This window comes from Thermobia domestica, chromosome 8, assembly GCF_964235325.1.
Source record: "Thermobia domestica chromosome 8, izTheDome1.hap1.1, whole genome shotgun sequence".
NCBI lineage: Eukaryota > Metazoa > Arthropoda > Insecta > Zygentoma > Lepismatidae > Thermobia > Thermobia domestica.
This window is the reverse complement of record NC_137461.1, coordinates 150609356-150624104: the sequence shown is the minus strand read 5'-3', so window position 1 is coordinate 150624104 and position 14749 is coordinate 150609356. Positions and strand designations below refer to the sequence as shown.

The window sequence follows — 14749 nt, the reverse complement described above, 5'->3', positions numbered from 1 at the left end:
AGTTCGTTAGTGCTTCGTTAGTGCTTGTTAGTGCCGCAAACCTCATCGTTAGTGCTACAAAAATAACGTCTCAATTTTAATAGTTACTATTGGCCTGCTAACTTCATGCCAGTGAACTTGGCAGACCACATACGGCAGACCGGAATTTCGACTTCACAGATCGTTAGTGCTTCGTTAGTGCTCGTTAGTGACGCAAATCCCATCGTTAGTGCTACGAAAATAACGTCTCAATTCTTAACAGTCACTATTGGCCTGCTAACTTCATGCCAATGAACTGGCAGGCCAGAATTTCGACTTCACACATCGTTAGTACTTCGTTAGTGCTCGTTAGTACCACAAATCCCATCGTCAGTGCTACAAAAATAACGTCTCAATTGTTAACAATCACTATTGGCCTGCTAACTTCATGCCAAAGAACTTGGCAGGCATCCTATGGGAGGCCAGAATTTCGACCTCACACGTCGTTAGTGGTTCGTTAGTGTTCGTTACTGCCACATACCCAATCGTTATTTCTAGGAAAATAACGTCTCAATTTTAATAGTTAGTATTGGCTTGATTGGTCTGCTAACTTCATGCCAGCAGGCGAACATATCGAAATCACACCAGAAATGAAACTGCCGGTTTGAGCAGCGTTAGTACTCGTTATTGCGATAAACATTAATGTTACTGCTTCTATATATACAGATTTTTGCGTTACAAAATAGGCCCGTTTCATGAAGCTGACAAGCCACCTATGGCAGATCACGATGTCAACCTCACATATCGTTTGTGCTTCGTTCGTGCTCGTTAGTGCTATACATCCCTTCGTTAGTGCTTCAAAGACAACGGATATATACAGTGTAATATTTAAGAAATCGATTTTCCTCACGTAACTGCATGTCACACGTCCCACAGAGCTTACCCCAGAGCACAATCTCTATTGCACTCATTAGTGGTCGTTAGTGGCGCATGCCCTATCGTTACTGCTCTATAGATATTGCCTACAAATTTGTAAAAAGCTGTTATTGGCCTGCTAACTTGTGGCAGCATGCCAGGGACGAAACCTACGACAGATGGCACCCGTCATTAGTGCTTCGTTAGTACTTGTTACTGAAGATTATTATATCGTTATTGCTTCATAGTTAATAACTACATTTAAAAAAAACATTAATGGCTGCAACTTAACGGCAGCAGACAATGGACGAAATGTACGACAGACCACAATTTCGATCGCATCCGTCATTAGTGCGTCGTTAGTAGTCGTTAGTGCCCCATATACCACCGCTAGTGCTTCACAGAAAACGAATATATTTTTAAGGAAAGACATTTTTGCCTGCTAATTTCATGCCAGCAGACCAGAGTCGAAAACTACGGTAGACCACAATTTTTATTATACCCGTCATAATTGCCCATTAGTGCTGCATAACTCATCGTTAATGCCCTACAGATAACACTAACATTAGCGGTTGGTGAAGTAATAAGCACTAACGATACACTAACGAATGACACTTATTATTTCGTTAGTCCTCAAAGTGGGGACCAGCGTCAATTTGGAACCCGAGAGGGGTTTTACTTGTAGCATATACACTAATGAAGCACTAACGTTAGGGTTGGTGCACTAAGAAGTACTAACGATGCAACAATGATTGACACTAATTTTATCGATAATGCGTTAAGTGGAGGCGCAAAGTTCACGAACGTGTAATTTCAACATCACTAACGGACAAATTGAGTCACGACCAAGCACTAACGTAGGACAAACAGTTGGCATTAGAAAATGAATTCTATCTCAATTAGGGAAAAAAGCGGGGACAACCTGACGGAAATTGATTTCGTTATAACGATGTTATTAGAACAGCACTAACGCTCAAATTTGCGCACTAACCTGCAATAACGTAGCACAAAGGTCTGGCATTACAAAATCAATTCTATCTCAATTAGGAAAAAGAGCGGGGCCAACTTGACGCTAATTTATTTCATTATACTGGCGTTATTTGAACAGCACAAACGCTCATATTTGGGCACTAACCCGCACTAACGTAGCACAAAGTTTGCCATTATGAAGTCAATTCTATCTTAATTAAGGAAAAAAAAGCGGGGCTAGCTTGACGTCAAGTTGGCCCCGAAATTTAAATTGTTCATAACTTTGTTATTTTGATAGCACAAACGCTGAAATTTCTGCACTGACCAACACTAATACAGCACAAACGAATGACATTATTTATTTTTCCCAGTCGAAAAGTGGTGGTTCCAACTTGATACTAATTGTAATGTGTCGTGCACTAATGATATGATATACAACATTAACGAGTACTAACGAAGCACTAACTATAGATAAAATCAAAATTGTGATCTGCTGTAGGTTTCGTGCGTGACGTGTTTGCATGAAATTAGAAGGAAAAAATGGATTTTTTTAAAAGTATAGGTGTTATCTGTAAGGCATTAACAATGAGATATGCAGCACTAATGAGCAATAATGACGGGTATAATAAAAATTGTGGTCTACCGTAGTTTTCGCCTCTGGTCTGCTGGCATGAAGTTAACAGGTCACTAATGGCGTTAAAAAATGTAGCCGTAATCGGTGGATCACTGATGGTGGGATAGCGGCACTGGAAATACTTAAGAAGCACTAGTGACAGGTGTAATCAAAATTGTGTTCTTGTGCGCATTTCGTCTATGTCTCCTACCATAAAATTAGCAGGCCAATACTGCCTTTCTTAAAAAATATAGTCGACATTGTGCAGTACTTATTATAAGATATGGAGCACTAACGAACACTAACGATGGGATGTGTGGCACTAGAGAGCACTAAAGAAACACTAATGACAGATGTAATCAAAATTGTTGTCTGCATAGATTTCATCCCTGCTCTGCTGCCATAAATTTAGCAGGCAAAAAATGTTTTTCTTGAAAGATGTAGCCGTTAGCTTTGAGGAATCAACGGTCTGACATGCGACACTAACGAGCACTCATGAAGTACTAATGAAGAGTGTAATCTAAATTGTAACCTGCTTTAGATTTCGTCCCTGTTCTGATGGCATCAAGTTGGCAGGCCAATACTTGCTTCTTAAAAAATGTAGCTGTTATTCGTGAACCATTAACGATGGAATATGCTGCACTAACGAGCACTCGTTAAGCACTAATGAAGGATGTAATATAAATTGTGTCTTCTCTGGTCCCTAGTATGCTGGAATGAAGTTAAAAGACTAGTAATGGCTTTATTAAAAACGTAGCCCATATATATGGAATATTAACGATGGGATATGCAGCACTAACGAAAATTAACGATGGGATGTACGGCACTAACGAAGAAGTAATGACAGATGCACTAACGGTTTCATATGAGGCACAAAAGAGCACTAATGAAGCCTAATGACGGGCGTAATCAAATTGTGTGTCTCCCGTAGATTTCGTCACTGGTCTGCTACCATACTATTATCAGATCAATATTGGCTTTCTTAAAAAGTGTAGCCTTTATCACTGGATCACTAACGGTGGAATATGCGCGCCTGACGCGTGCTGATGAAGCACGAATTGCATATGTAATCAAAATTGTACCCTCCAGTTGATTTTGTTCCTCGTTTCCTGGGTTGAGGTTAGCATGGCAACAATGGATTTCTTTAAAAAATGTAGCCGTTATATATGCAATACTAACGATGGGATATGCAGTACTAGCGAACACTAACGATGAGATGTGCGGCACTAACGAGCACTAACGAAGAACTAATGACAGATGTAACCAAACTTGTGGGTTGCCGTCTATTTCGTCCCTCGACTACTGGCATGAAGTTACCAGGCCAATAATGGTTTTCTTCAAGAATGTACCAGTTATCTGTAAAGCACAAACGATTGGATATGGTGCACTAACAAACACTAACGAGGAACTAATGACGGGTGTAATCAAAATTGTGGTCTGTTGTAGGTTTAGTGCGTGGCTTTTTTGCATGAAATTTTGAGAGGAAAATGAAGTTTGTAGAATTTTAGACCTTAACTGTGGAACACTAACGATGGAATATGCAGCACTAGCTAACACTAACAAGTCACTAATAACGGGTGTAATCAAAATTGTGGTCTACGTAGATTTGGTCTTGATCTGCTGGCATGAAATTAGCCATATGTGGTCTGCCAAGTTCACTGGTATGAAGTTAGAAGGCCAATAGTGATTGTTAAAAATTGAGACGTTATTTTTGTAGCATTAACGATAAGGTTTGTGGCACTAATGAGCACTAACGAAGCACTAACGATCTGTGAAGTCGAAATTCTGGTCTGCCAAGTTCACTGGCATGAAGTTAGCAGGCCAATAGTGATTGTTAAAAATTGAGACGTTATTTTTGTAGCACTAACGATGAGGTTTGCGGCACTAATGAGCACTAACGAAGCACTAACGATCTGTGAAGTCGAAATTCTGGTCTGCCATATGTGGTCTTCTAAATTCACTGGCATGAAGTTAGCAGGCCAATAGTAATTGTTAAAAATTGAGACATTATTCTTGTAGCACTAACGATGGGGTTTGCGACACTAACGAAGCACTAACGATCTGTGAAGTCGAAATTCCGGTCTGCCATATGTGGTCTGCCAAGTTCACTGGCATGAAGTTAGCAGGCCAATAGTGACTGGTGAAAATTGAGGCGTTATTTTTATAGCACTAACGATGGGGTTTGCGGTACTAACGAGCACTAACGAAGCACTAACGATCTGTGAAGTTGAAATTCTGGCCTGCCATAGGTGGCCTGCTAAGTTCACTGGCATGAAGTTAGCAGGCCAATAGTGACTGGTGAAAATTGAGGCGTTATTTTTATAGCACTAATGATGGGGTTTGCGGCACTAACGAGCACTAACGAAGCACTAACGATCTGTGAAGTTGAAATTCTGGCCTGCCATAGGTGGCCTGCTAAGTTCACTGGCATGAAGTTAGCAGGCCAATAGTAACTATTAAAATTCAGACGTTATTTTTGTAGCACTAACGATGGGGTTTGCGGCACTAACGAGCACTAACGAAGCACTAACGATCTGTGAAGTCGAAATTCCGGTCTGCCGTATGTGGTCTGCCAAGTTCACTGGCATGAAGTTAGCAGGCCAATAGTAACTATTAAAATTGAGACGTTATTTTTGTAGCACTAACGATGAGGTTTGCGGCACTAACAAGCACTAACGAAGCACTAACGAACTGCGAAGTCGAAATTCTGATCTGCCATATGTGGTCTGCCAAGTTCACTGGCATGAAGTTAGCAGGCCAATAGTGACTGGTGAAAATTGAGGCGTTATTTTTATAGCACTAACGATGGGGTTTGCGGCACTAACGAGCACTAACGAAGCACTAACGATCTGTGAATTTGAAATTCTGGCCTGCCATATGTGGCCTGCTAAGTTCATGCTAGCTTCATAAAACTGACCCATTTTGTTACCCTAAAAACTGTATATATAGAAGCACTACCGTCAATGTTTACAGCACTAACGAGCACTAACGATGCTCAAACCGGTTCTTTCACTTATGGTGTGATTCTCATATGTTGGCCTGCTGGCATGAAGTTAGCAGGCCAATAGTAACTATTAAAATTCAGACGTTATTTTTGTAGCACTAACGATGGGGTTTGCGGCACTAACGAGCACTAACGAAGCACTAACGATCTGTGATGTTGAAGTTCTGGCCTGCCATAGGTGGCCTGCTAACTTCATGGACATGGCCAGTTCTGTGACAGAGGTAGAAATCGTCGCCGGAGTCGTGTTTCCAAGACGGACCACAGATGTTCAATTATGTTGAGATCTGGGGATTAGGCGGGCCAGGGGAGGTGTTGAACTTCATCCCGATGATCCTCACATCCCGCTGCAACAACGCCAGCTGTGTGAATGGGTGCATTATCATCCTGGAAGATGGCGTCATTGTCCGGGAACAACATCCGGACCATAGGATGCAAGTGGTCTCCTAAAATTGCGACATAATCGTTGGCAGTGATTCGTCCGCTAAGTGTCACCACAGAACCCAATGAAAACCATGATATGGCGGCCCACAGTATCACCGAGCCGCCGCCATGTTTCACAGTTGGGCGGAGACGCTGCAGATCATGAACTTCTTTGGGCGTTCTCCACACATAAACACGGCCCGTGGTTGGGAATAGGGTGAAGGATGGCTCATCCAACCATATCACACGTTTCCAGTCCTCAACGGTCCAAGTTGCATGTTCGCGGCACAATTTGCGGCGTGCGAAAACGTTATGGTCCCTGATGAGCGGTTTGGCCCGTGCAATACGACCCCGTAAGTTCATGTCATGTAATTCGCGGCGGACTGTGATTGTCGAAACAGGGTGGGGGAGGTGCTGATTGAGTTTCTCCGTCACTTGCTCCGCAGTGGCACGATGGTTCTGCGTGACAATGTGCTTTAATACCCGGCGTGACCTGTCACTCATGATTTTCTTCCGCCCACTGTTCCGCTTCCCCGATATGGTTTTCCCGTGTGTTATGTAGGCCGTCATCACCTTCGACACTGTCCCACGCGACACACCTAACACAGTAGCCACTGCCGTCACACTCACTCCACATAACCGCGCACCAACAATTTGCCCTCTTTGAAAATCTGAGGTGTCTCCCATTTTACACTACCTCCGTCTGCTGCAGCCACTGGACACTGCTGTTCCACTGCGCCTGACGTAGTATGGAGACCGACCTAACACACCACCACCAGCGGTCCGGCACTGCGGGCGCAACGACACCTCTGACGTGTTGCCAACTACAGGTGTTTCCATTTTTCTGATCACCATCTGTATATAGTTATTCAATATAGTATCATTGAGAGTGATGAACTTTATATACTAATGTTATAGCTTTCTAACCGTTTTTTAAAAAAAAAAAAAAAAAAAAATTCGTATTGACTCTGTTTTACACCAGGTCTTTGTAATATATTGGACGTTAGAACTGTTCTAAAATTATGTCAGTTCAGGAATTTTTCAAATTTGGGAAAAATAATCAGAGACAGCCAGATCAGATCAATAAGGAATGCCACAATAATTGGAATCCCAAGATAGTCAATTTAGCAATCACAATGTAGGATATGTGACCTTGTCAATAACTTACAAGAAAGAATTACACTGCAATTTCATCTTAATGACCTCATGTAGTTGTTGGCATAGCTTATCATAACCCTATAATACCCCGCGTTACATATATGTAACATTGGGATTTTACTTCTTTATATTGAATACAATGGTGTTTTGCTGCTAATGCCCACTGTGACACATCTGTAACAGTACGCTCAACACCACCTACTGGATTATTGCTGAACTTCTTGTCATTTTGTCCTCCCAGAAGTACTTGAAAGCATATTTTTTTGATTCTATGATATCACACTCTGGGTATTATAGGGATAATACTTGCTTCTGATACTTCAGGTAAGTTTACTAACGGAATGCTTAATCCTTTTCTGTTTACTTATTGTTGATCAAACTTAGACGTCATTAAACTAATGCTTATTTAGAAAAACAATATCTATCTCAAAGCTATTTTAATATTTATTGATTCACTGTTGAAAAATTACAGACAGATGTCTTAGCAACAAAATTTATTTGATCATACAAAATATACAGTACTGTACTGGATGGTGGCGATATGGAACAAGCTGCTTTATTATTAAAGGTATGTGAGTTCTCTATCCTAAATGATGTATACATTTTTGAAATTACGGGCAAGAAAGCAAGGTTATACTTTTCTTTTTATATGTACTAATTAATTTAATTATTCCATCGTATTTTGATTTAGAATCCTTAACAAAAGTTTAAGCCACCTTCATTCGAAAGGTTTATTGAAGAATAATATGCTAAATATTTATAAGAAAAAAACATTAATAGGTCACAGAATTGCTTAGTACTCAGTTGATACGCCTCTAGCTTTTTGCATATTATTCTTTGCAAAATATTTGCATATATTTTTACATATTATAATAATATGCATGCTATTGGCATAGACCCTATTAACAGATATTCACTCTCTTTCACATGAATGCAATCAACCATTTGAATTCTCTTAGCTTTCTTGTCCAACATTCACATGTAGCACCTGTGGGATAGTTTTGATAAGACACTGACGCTAACTGTTTAAATTGTATCCTAAAGGATTGTTAATAGAGTTAAATCTTGGTTGTGGGAGGGGCACGGCATAATTAACACACTATTTTAGTTAATCTTACTACATAGAGCTTCTTGTTTGTATGAAAGGTAGCGATGCAAGACCTTTCAATAGATAGCAACATGTTTTTATTTTATCTTTGGACTCTTTAGTATGTAATTTGAATCTGCATAGTCTCATCAATGAAACGATCGATAACTAACATCTACATAAATAAATGCATCTCAGACTATAATAAATAAGCCATCTTGGTGCACCATAGGGGACAATTTAATCAAAAAAACTAATTAAAATTCTTTTCATATTTATTTTTGTCTTATCCAGACATAAATTAATTTCGTGCTGATTATCATTTGTATGCCGATTCATTTACTTGCCAAATTTTAAATTCATTCTACTACTTCAATTATCAAAACTGTCTGTTTTTATTAATCTGTATATTATAAAATTGAAAGTGACTATATTTGTGAGTTAATAACTCTAGAACATAGATGAGTTTCGGACCAGGGGGTGCTTTTTTCTATTCACCTTGACGGTGGAATTTAGGGGAGAGGGAGGATTGGAGACATAAAAAATAAATAAAACTTAATTACTCTTGAACTACTCGACCGATCTCGGTGGGAGACCAGGGTTCGATTCCCGGTGGGAGCTCATGTGGTTCGGATTCTACGCTAATCACTAGGTCCATGTCTCATGTAGCCTCGCTGCTGGAAGGGACGCTAAACTCAAAACCCACTCGACCGATCTCGATCAAATTTCTACATAGATTAGACTTAGGTGTGGGAGTGTTTTTATCACTTCACTTCAACGGTACTTCGTAGGGGAGGGGAACGGAGAGAGATACGTATAAAAAATGACAATGACAGACTTCATCACTCTGAAACCACCCGACCGATCTCGATCAAATTTTCAACATAGATAAGGATCGGATCCGGAATGGTTCCTATCATATCACACTGACGGTGCAACTTAGGGGAGGAGGAAGATTTAACAATGATCGAAAATGACCGATATTACTGTCGAATTCATAGTTTTCGTGGTCGCTAAGAAGAACAATGACATTTTCGATGCTGTTTAAATCCAAATTCAGAAACGCTACTTGGGGGAAGGGGAAGGTAGATATATAAAAATAATCGAAAATGATCAATATTAATGTCGAATCCATAGTTTTGGGGAACACTGAACTGAACAGTGACACTTCTGATCCCGTTTATACCAAAATCAGACCCGCAACTTGCGGGAGGGAGAGAAGAGAGATACATAAAAATGATCGAAAATGACCAATATTAGTGTCCAGTCTATAGTTTTCGGGGTCGCTGAGATGAACAGTGACACTTCCGATCCCATTTAAATCCAAATTCAGGCACGCAGTATGAGGGAGAAGGAGGGGAAGTAAATATAAATTTATTTATTTATTTATTTATTTAAATAAATACATTTATATTTACTTCCCCACCTTTACAATTTGCAAAATCTCACCATATATGCAGCTTAGGGTGCAAGAGTAGCATTTGTTACAAACTTGCAAATTTCTACATCTAATAGCTACGGAGATCTGGCGAACATCAAAAGAAACTATTTAAGCCTCTTCCATCTCTCCTTAGGATAAGTGATTCTGAATATCTTGCCTTATATGCATCCTTGGGTGCAAGCAGAACATTTGTGCAACATTTCAATGTTATACTTCTAATAGTTTTGGAGACCTGCCAACACCAAAAGAAAATAGTTAACACCCATCCATCCTTAGGATACATAATTTCAAAAACCTGGCTTATTTGCAGCCAAGGGTGAACGGAGAATATTTACGGAAATTTCAAGGGTTTACGTGTAACAGTTTCGGAGATCTACCGAACGGTATAAAATAATACAAGCCCCCATCCCCCATTAGAATACCTATTTCTTAAAATCCCATGTTATCTCACAGTTTATGGTGCAAGAGGAACGTTTCCACAAAATGTGAAATTTCTAGGTCTAGTAGTTCCTGATATCGGTTTATGAGGGAATCAGTGAGTCAGGCAGTGGATTTACATTACCTGCTTCAATTAAGCCAATTGTTGACCGCTACGCAATGTAAACAAACATGGCGAACCGCTTATCTGTTTATGAGCGAGCTCAGAAAGCTACGAGCTATGAAGTGCGGAAATAAATCGTTTTAGTGCAGAGTTGGTGGCCTGCAGTTAATCGGGTGAATGCTATAATTCGTTCAGAGAAAGTGAAGTATTGTCACACTAATATAAGCTATATAATACCACATATAAGCTTATAAATTACCGCAAGCTCAATGATGTAATAAGAAGTGGCCACCCATCTATAATACATCAGGGTCGAAGGAAAATGTGGTAAGAGTTCAAAAAATGTTTGCCCACAGCCTGAAAAAAATCAACATGTTAAGCAGCTTGCGAAAGTGGATCATCAGAGCATACAATACGTGGTTTTGCATAAAGAACTCGCCCATGGAAGCTGTATTATGAAACAAAAGTTGAAATTCGTAACTGTGACCGAAGGATGCAATTTGCGGACTTAATTCTGATTTGGCACGAAGATATGGCCAATCTTGTGGATTTTTTCTTGTGAAGCTCAGGCCTCCCAGCAGGACATTTAAAAAATATAGTACAGTTTGGTTTATACAATAGAATATTATGATCTGAAGCACAAATAAATAAATAAAAATAAAATAAAAATGTATTGTAAGAAAAGGCCACCCTTCACCCCAATAGGCAACTGGAAACAAGATTTAGATTAAAACAAAAATAAGAATATATATAGCCTTTTGCTTTTAAAACTTAATAGACCTGCTACATTGTTTTGAAAAAAAAAAGAAGAAAAAGAAACTGATTGGAATAAATGACTTGATTCTCTGATTAAAGAAAAATGATCAACGTACAGTAGAGCGTCGATTATCCGAAGTAATTGGGGGACATGGGTGTTCGGAAAACTGGTTTGTTCGGATAATCGAACTGTACTGTACTGTACTGTACTGTACTTCTACAGCCAGTGCCAAACCGACAGAAGTGTGCTGATTGTTGAAACACAGCGACTGGCGGCTTGGCCGGTCAGCAGCGCCTTATGAAGGCCCCATTAGAAGCAATGTTCCGCCAGAGGTGGCTCAGTGCGGCGACTACTGTGGAAAACTTGGTTTGGGAGTGAGGGGGATGATGGACGGTAGGGTGGGAGAGTAACAGGTGCGAGCGAGTACACAGTTCGGTTAAGCGGTCGTTTGGTTGAACGACGTTCGGATAATCGACGCTCTACTGTATTTCCCTCTCAAATAAACAATGTAAAAGGAATTTTATTCATCATAACTCTGAGAATTACATACACACTTCTAACAACTGTTATACCTAAGTACACTATAAATTTCAGGCTTTTTCCAGTTCATAAATAATTTCTAGGATTTTCACACTTTTTCTGCTTTCTATGACTTTTCCCGGGCGTTTTCACAACACACTTTATTTCCAGGACCAGGACGCGGGAACACTATATATTATGCACAGCAATATTGGAAGGCACTGGGAAAGTTGGTGAATACCAACACACCTCAATGGCCAGCCAATACTGCTGCAAACACTGTTGAAAGAAAACACTGATACACCTTGCGTTATAAGAAACTAGAGCATGGCAAGGTTCCTGTTAAGCTTCGCTGGGGAAGAACAAGCACATAGGAAACAAAGATAAAAAAGAGTAGACATGGGAAAATAGAGTGAGAATTAGTGACTAGTCCTCAGAAGAAAATGCTAAGACACATTTATCATATTCCTAATATGTAGCAATTTAAATTATCACTGAAACTACCCTTGGCTTGTATTTTTAATAATCCAATGACTGAAAAATACAGGAAATAAAGGACAAGATTAAAATATGGGACAAACATACACAAATTTCCAAAATATAGGAAAAATAGGACAGCTGGGAGGCCTTGAAACTAGGGATAAAACGCATGGATTTAAGAAGTTATTGCCAACATCCCACCTGACTTCCTTAAAAAAAGAAAAGAAAAGAAAAGAAAAGAAAAAAGTATCAATATTGCACCTCTGGCCGTTTGAGTAAGCTGGTTAATAACATAGGTGTCTATGTTGAAATTTAATATTTTCTTTTGCTCTCTTATGTAACAAAGGACATGTACAGTACATGTTTCTTAATAAACAAGAATCAATATCACAGAATTTATAACAGTCTTTTTCACCCAACGAGTATTAATCGTGTGTTATTCACGTCAGATCAAAAGAAGTTATGAGAATTATTGCTGAAATAAATTAAAAACTTCTTACCTTCATAACTAAGGCCCGGATTTTTATGTAGTCCAAAGTACCGAAATATGTACATAAATATGTAGCAAAAATCAATGAAATATGTAAGAAATATGTTTAAAATATGAAAATATGTAAAAATATTTTTTCGTGTTTATTTTGTGTCTGTGCTATTTTCTTAGCTAATTAATATACTGTAACATATTTATGTAATAAAAGCTTAACAAGTGTAAATAACTTCCTACAGATACGTACAAATTTTCAGAAGAAACAAATGAAAATATGTATAAAGAAGTTAAAAAATCACATTATTGAACATATAAACACAAAAAAAATATTTATTTAAACAAAAGGCACTTACTTTTGGGACGAACAATGAACCACTAAATAATTTTACGCAATGGAAAAACTTTGTCACTAACTTGTCACTGATACCTTCAAATTTTCACTAAGAACAAATAAAATTGTCTCGTGGAGAAATGAAAATCACATTATTGAATATCAAAAGAGAAAAAAATATTTAAAATAACAAGCGCTTACTTTCGGAGCGCACCATGAACCACTAAGTATTTTATATGATGGTATTCGAAAAAATCTCTCACTTGCCACAGATACTTCAAGCTTTTACTAGTAACAAATGAAATTGTCTCAGAAAAAATGAAAACCACATTATTGTATATGATGAAAAAATCTTAGAAAAAAAAGCGCTTACTTTGCTGATGCTCAATGAACCACTACATACTTTTCCAATTGTTCAGGAGCTAAAGAGAGTCGTTGGTCAGTCAGGATCCTTTTATAGGCTGAGAAAGACCTTTCCACGTCGCAGGAAGTGACAGGCGCGAACTTCAGCAAATGACATTTTCCAGGACTGATTTCCTCAGGTGCCTCCGTTTCTTCTCCATCCAATATCCTGCATGCAGTCCTCAATGTTAGTTATCCTGGATTACTCTTCAAAACTGACTGCAACTTTCGGGCAATTTTCGCACCTGTTTCTCCCTGCACAATGTTGAGTTTCTTGTGTTTCCGTAGAGGTTGCACATACAAAAAAGGTGAGAAAGCCAGCCAACTGTATGCGTTTTAGTTTGTTTTGTCGGCACACCCGAGTGGCGTCTGCTTGCAAAGGCGATAAGCACAAAAATCCTTATATTGTTTTCTTTATTTATATATAAGAAAACAGATTTTTTTCAGGATTGAAAGCGGTAACTGACGACGGTTTTTTTTTTTTTTTTTTTTTTGCATATTATAGAGTGTACGATTTGGTTTAACCTAGCTTTCCCTCAATGCAAATCGGTTGAACAAAGTGAGAGAAAAAATACAGATAATTAAATAAAGTACTTTTTGAGTTGTTATTACATATATAGGCCTATTTTTATTTGCGTATTATTTAAAGAAAATTAGCGAAAAGGAGCCAGAAAACTGAATTTATTTAAAAATATGTACAGTAGACGGAAAATATGTAACAGACTTCAAAATATGTAAAAATATGTAACGTGATTTTGGTTTATATGGCTTCTTACTTCGTATTTTGCGAACATTTCATATTTTCACCAGCGTACATACAAAGGAAAAAATATGTAAAAACATAAAAATCCGGGCCTTATTCATAACACACTACTATAAGTCTTCCATCTTTGTCCCTGTTCTTTAGTAGTCGAAACAAATTTAAAGGAAAGAGATGTTTGTACTTCAATGGATTCTCATGACAGAAATTACGACTTTTATCTTTCCTTGTTCTGTAGTATTTGATTATCTACAAATACAATGGTGAAATATATTATTAGTGAGAAAAAGAAAACAATGTAAATTATATTCGACCTATAATACTTGAAATTAAAATCTTCCACAGAATGTATATAAAATCTGCCTTCTTAATAGCCAATACTAACGAGTTTGAAGTTAAAATTAACCTTATCCTCACATATAAATAGATGAAGGAGCGTAACTCGAATGTAATACGCACAGAATGGTTCTTTAAGAATGGAACTTCAGATGGTTCTTAACGGATAGACTTGTATTGGTCAATATATACGTTATACAGCACCGTTCCAGACATACAGAATATTAAAGAATATGGTCATTAGATAACAGATCACCTATCGCACAAGAAACGTAAAAGACATCGTGCAAATATTAGTCATGCACGTATTAGTGCAAAAATTCCCGGCGGGTGGTTCGGATCCTATACTAAACTGTAGATCCAGAGCTCCTTCGTAGCTAAGCGGTTAACGCACGCGCCTTTGGCATGGGACACCTGGGTTCGATTTGCGACGGGGGCTCATATGGTTCGGATTCCACGTTAATCAGTAGATCCCGTCTCATATAGCCTCGCTGCTGAAAGGGCCGTTAAACTCAAAATCAACTCAACTGAAACTGTAGGTCCATGTCTCATATAATCTCATCTTAAGCAA

At 38.6% G+C, this 14749-nt stretch overlaps 1 protein-coding gene across 1 annotated transcript in view; it reads right to left on the bottom strand.

Moving 5' to 3' along the window:
- Nucleotides 1-13938: 13938 nt before the first annotated feature.
- The window catches only part of LOC145691497 (uncharacterized), a 43680-nt gene continuing 42869 nt past the window's right edge, over nucleotides 13939-14749 (bottom strand). Inside the window, exon 4 of the mRNA XM_081766906.1 lies at nucleotides 13939-14091. Coding sequence (XP_081623032.1) covers nucleotides 13939-14091 — 153 coding nt within the window. The remainder of the gene's footprint in view (nucleotides 14092-14749) is intronic.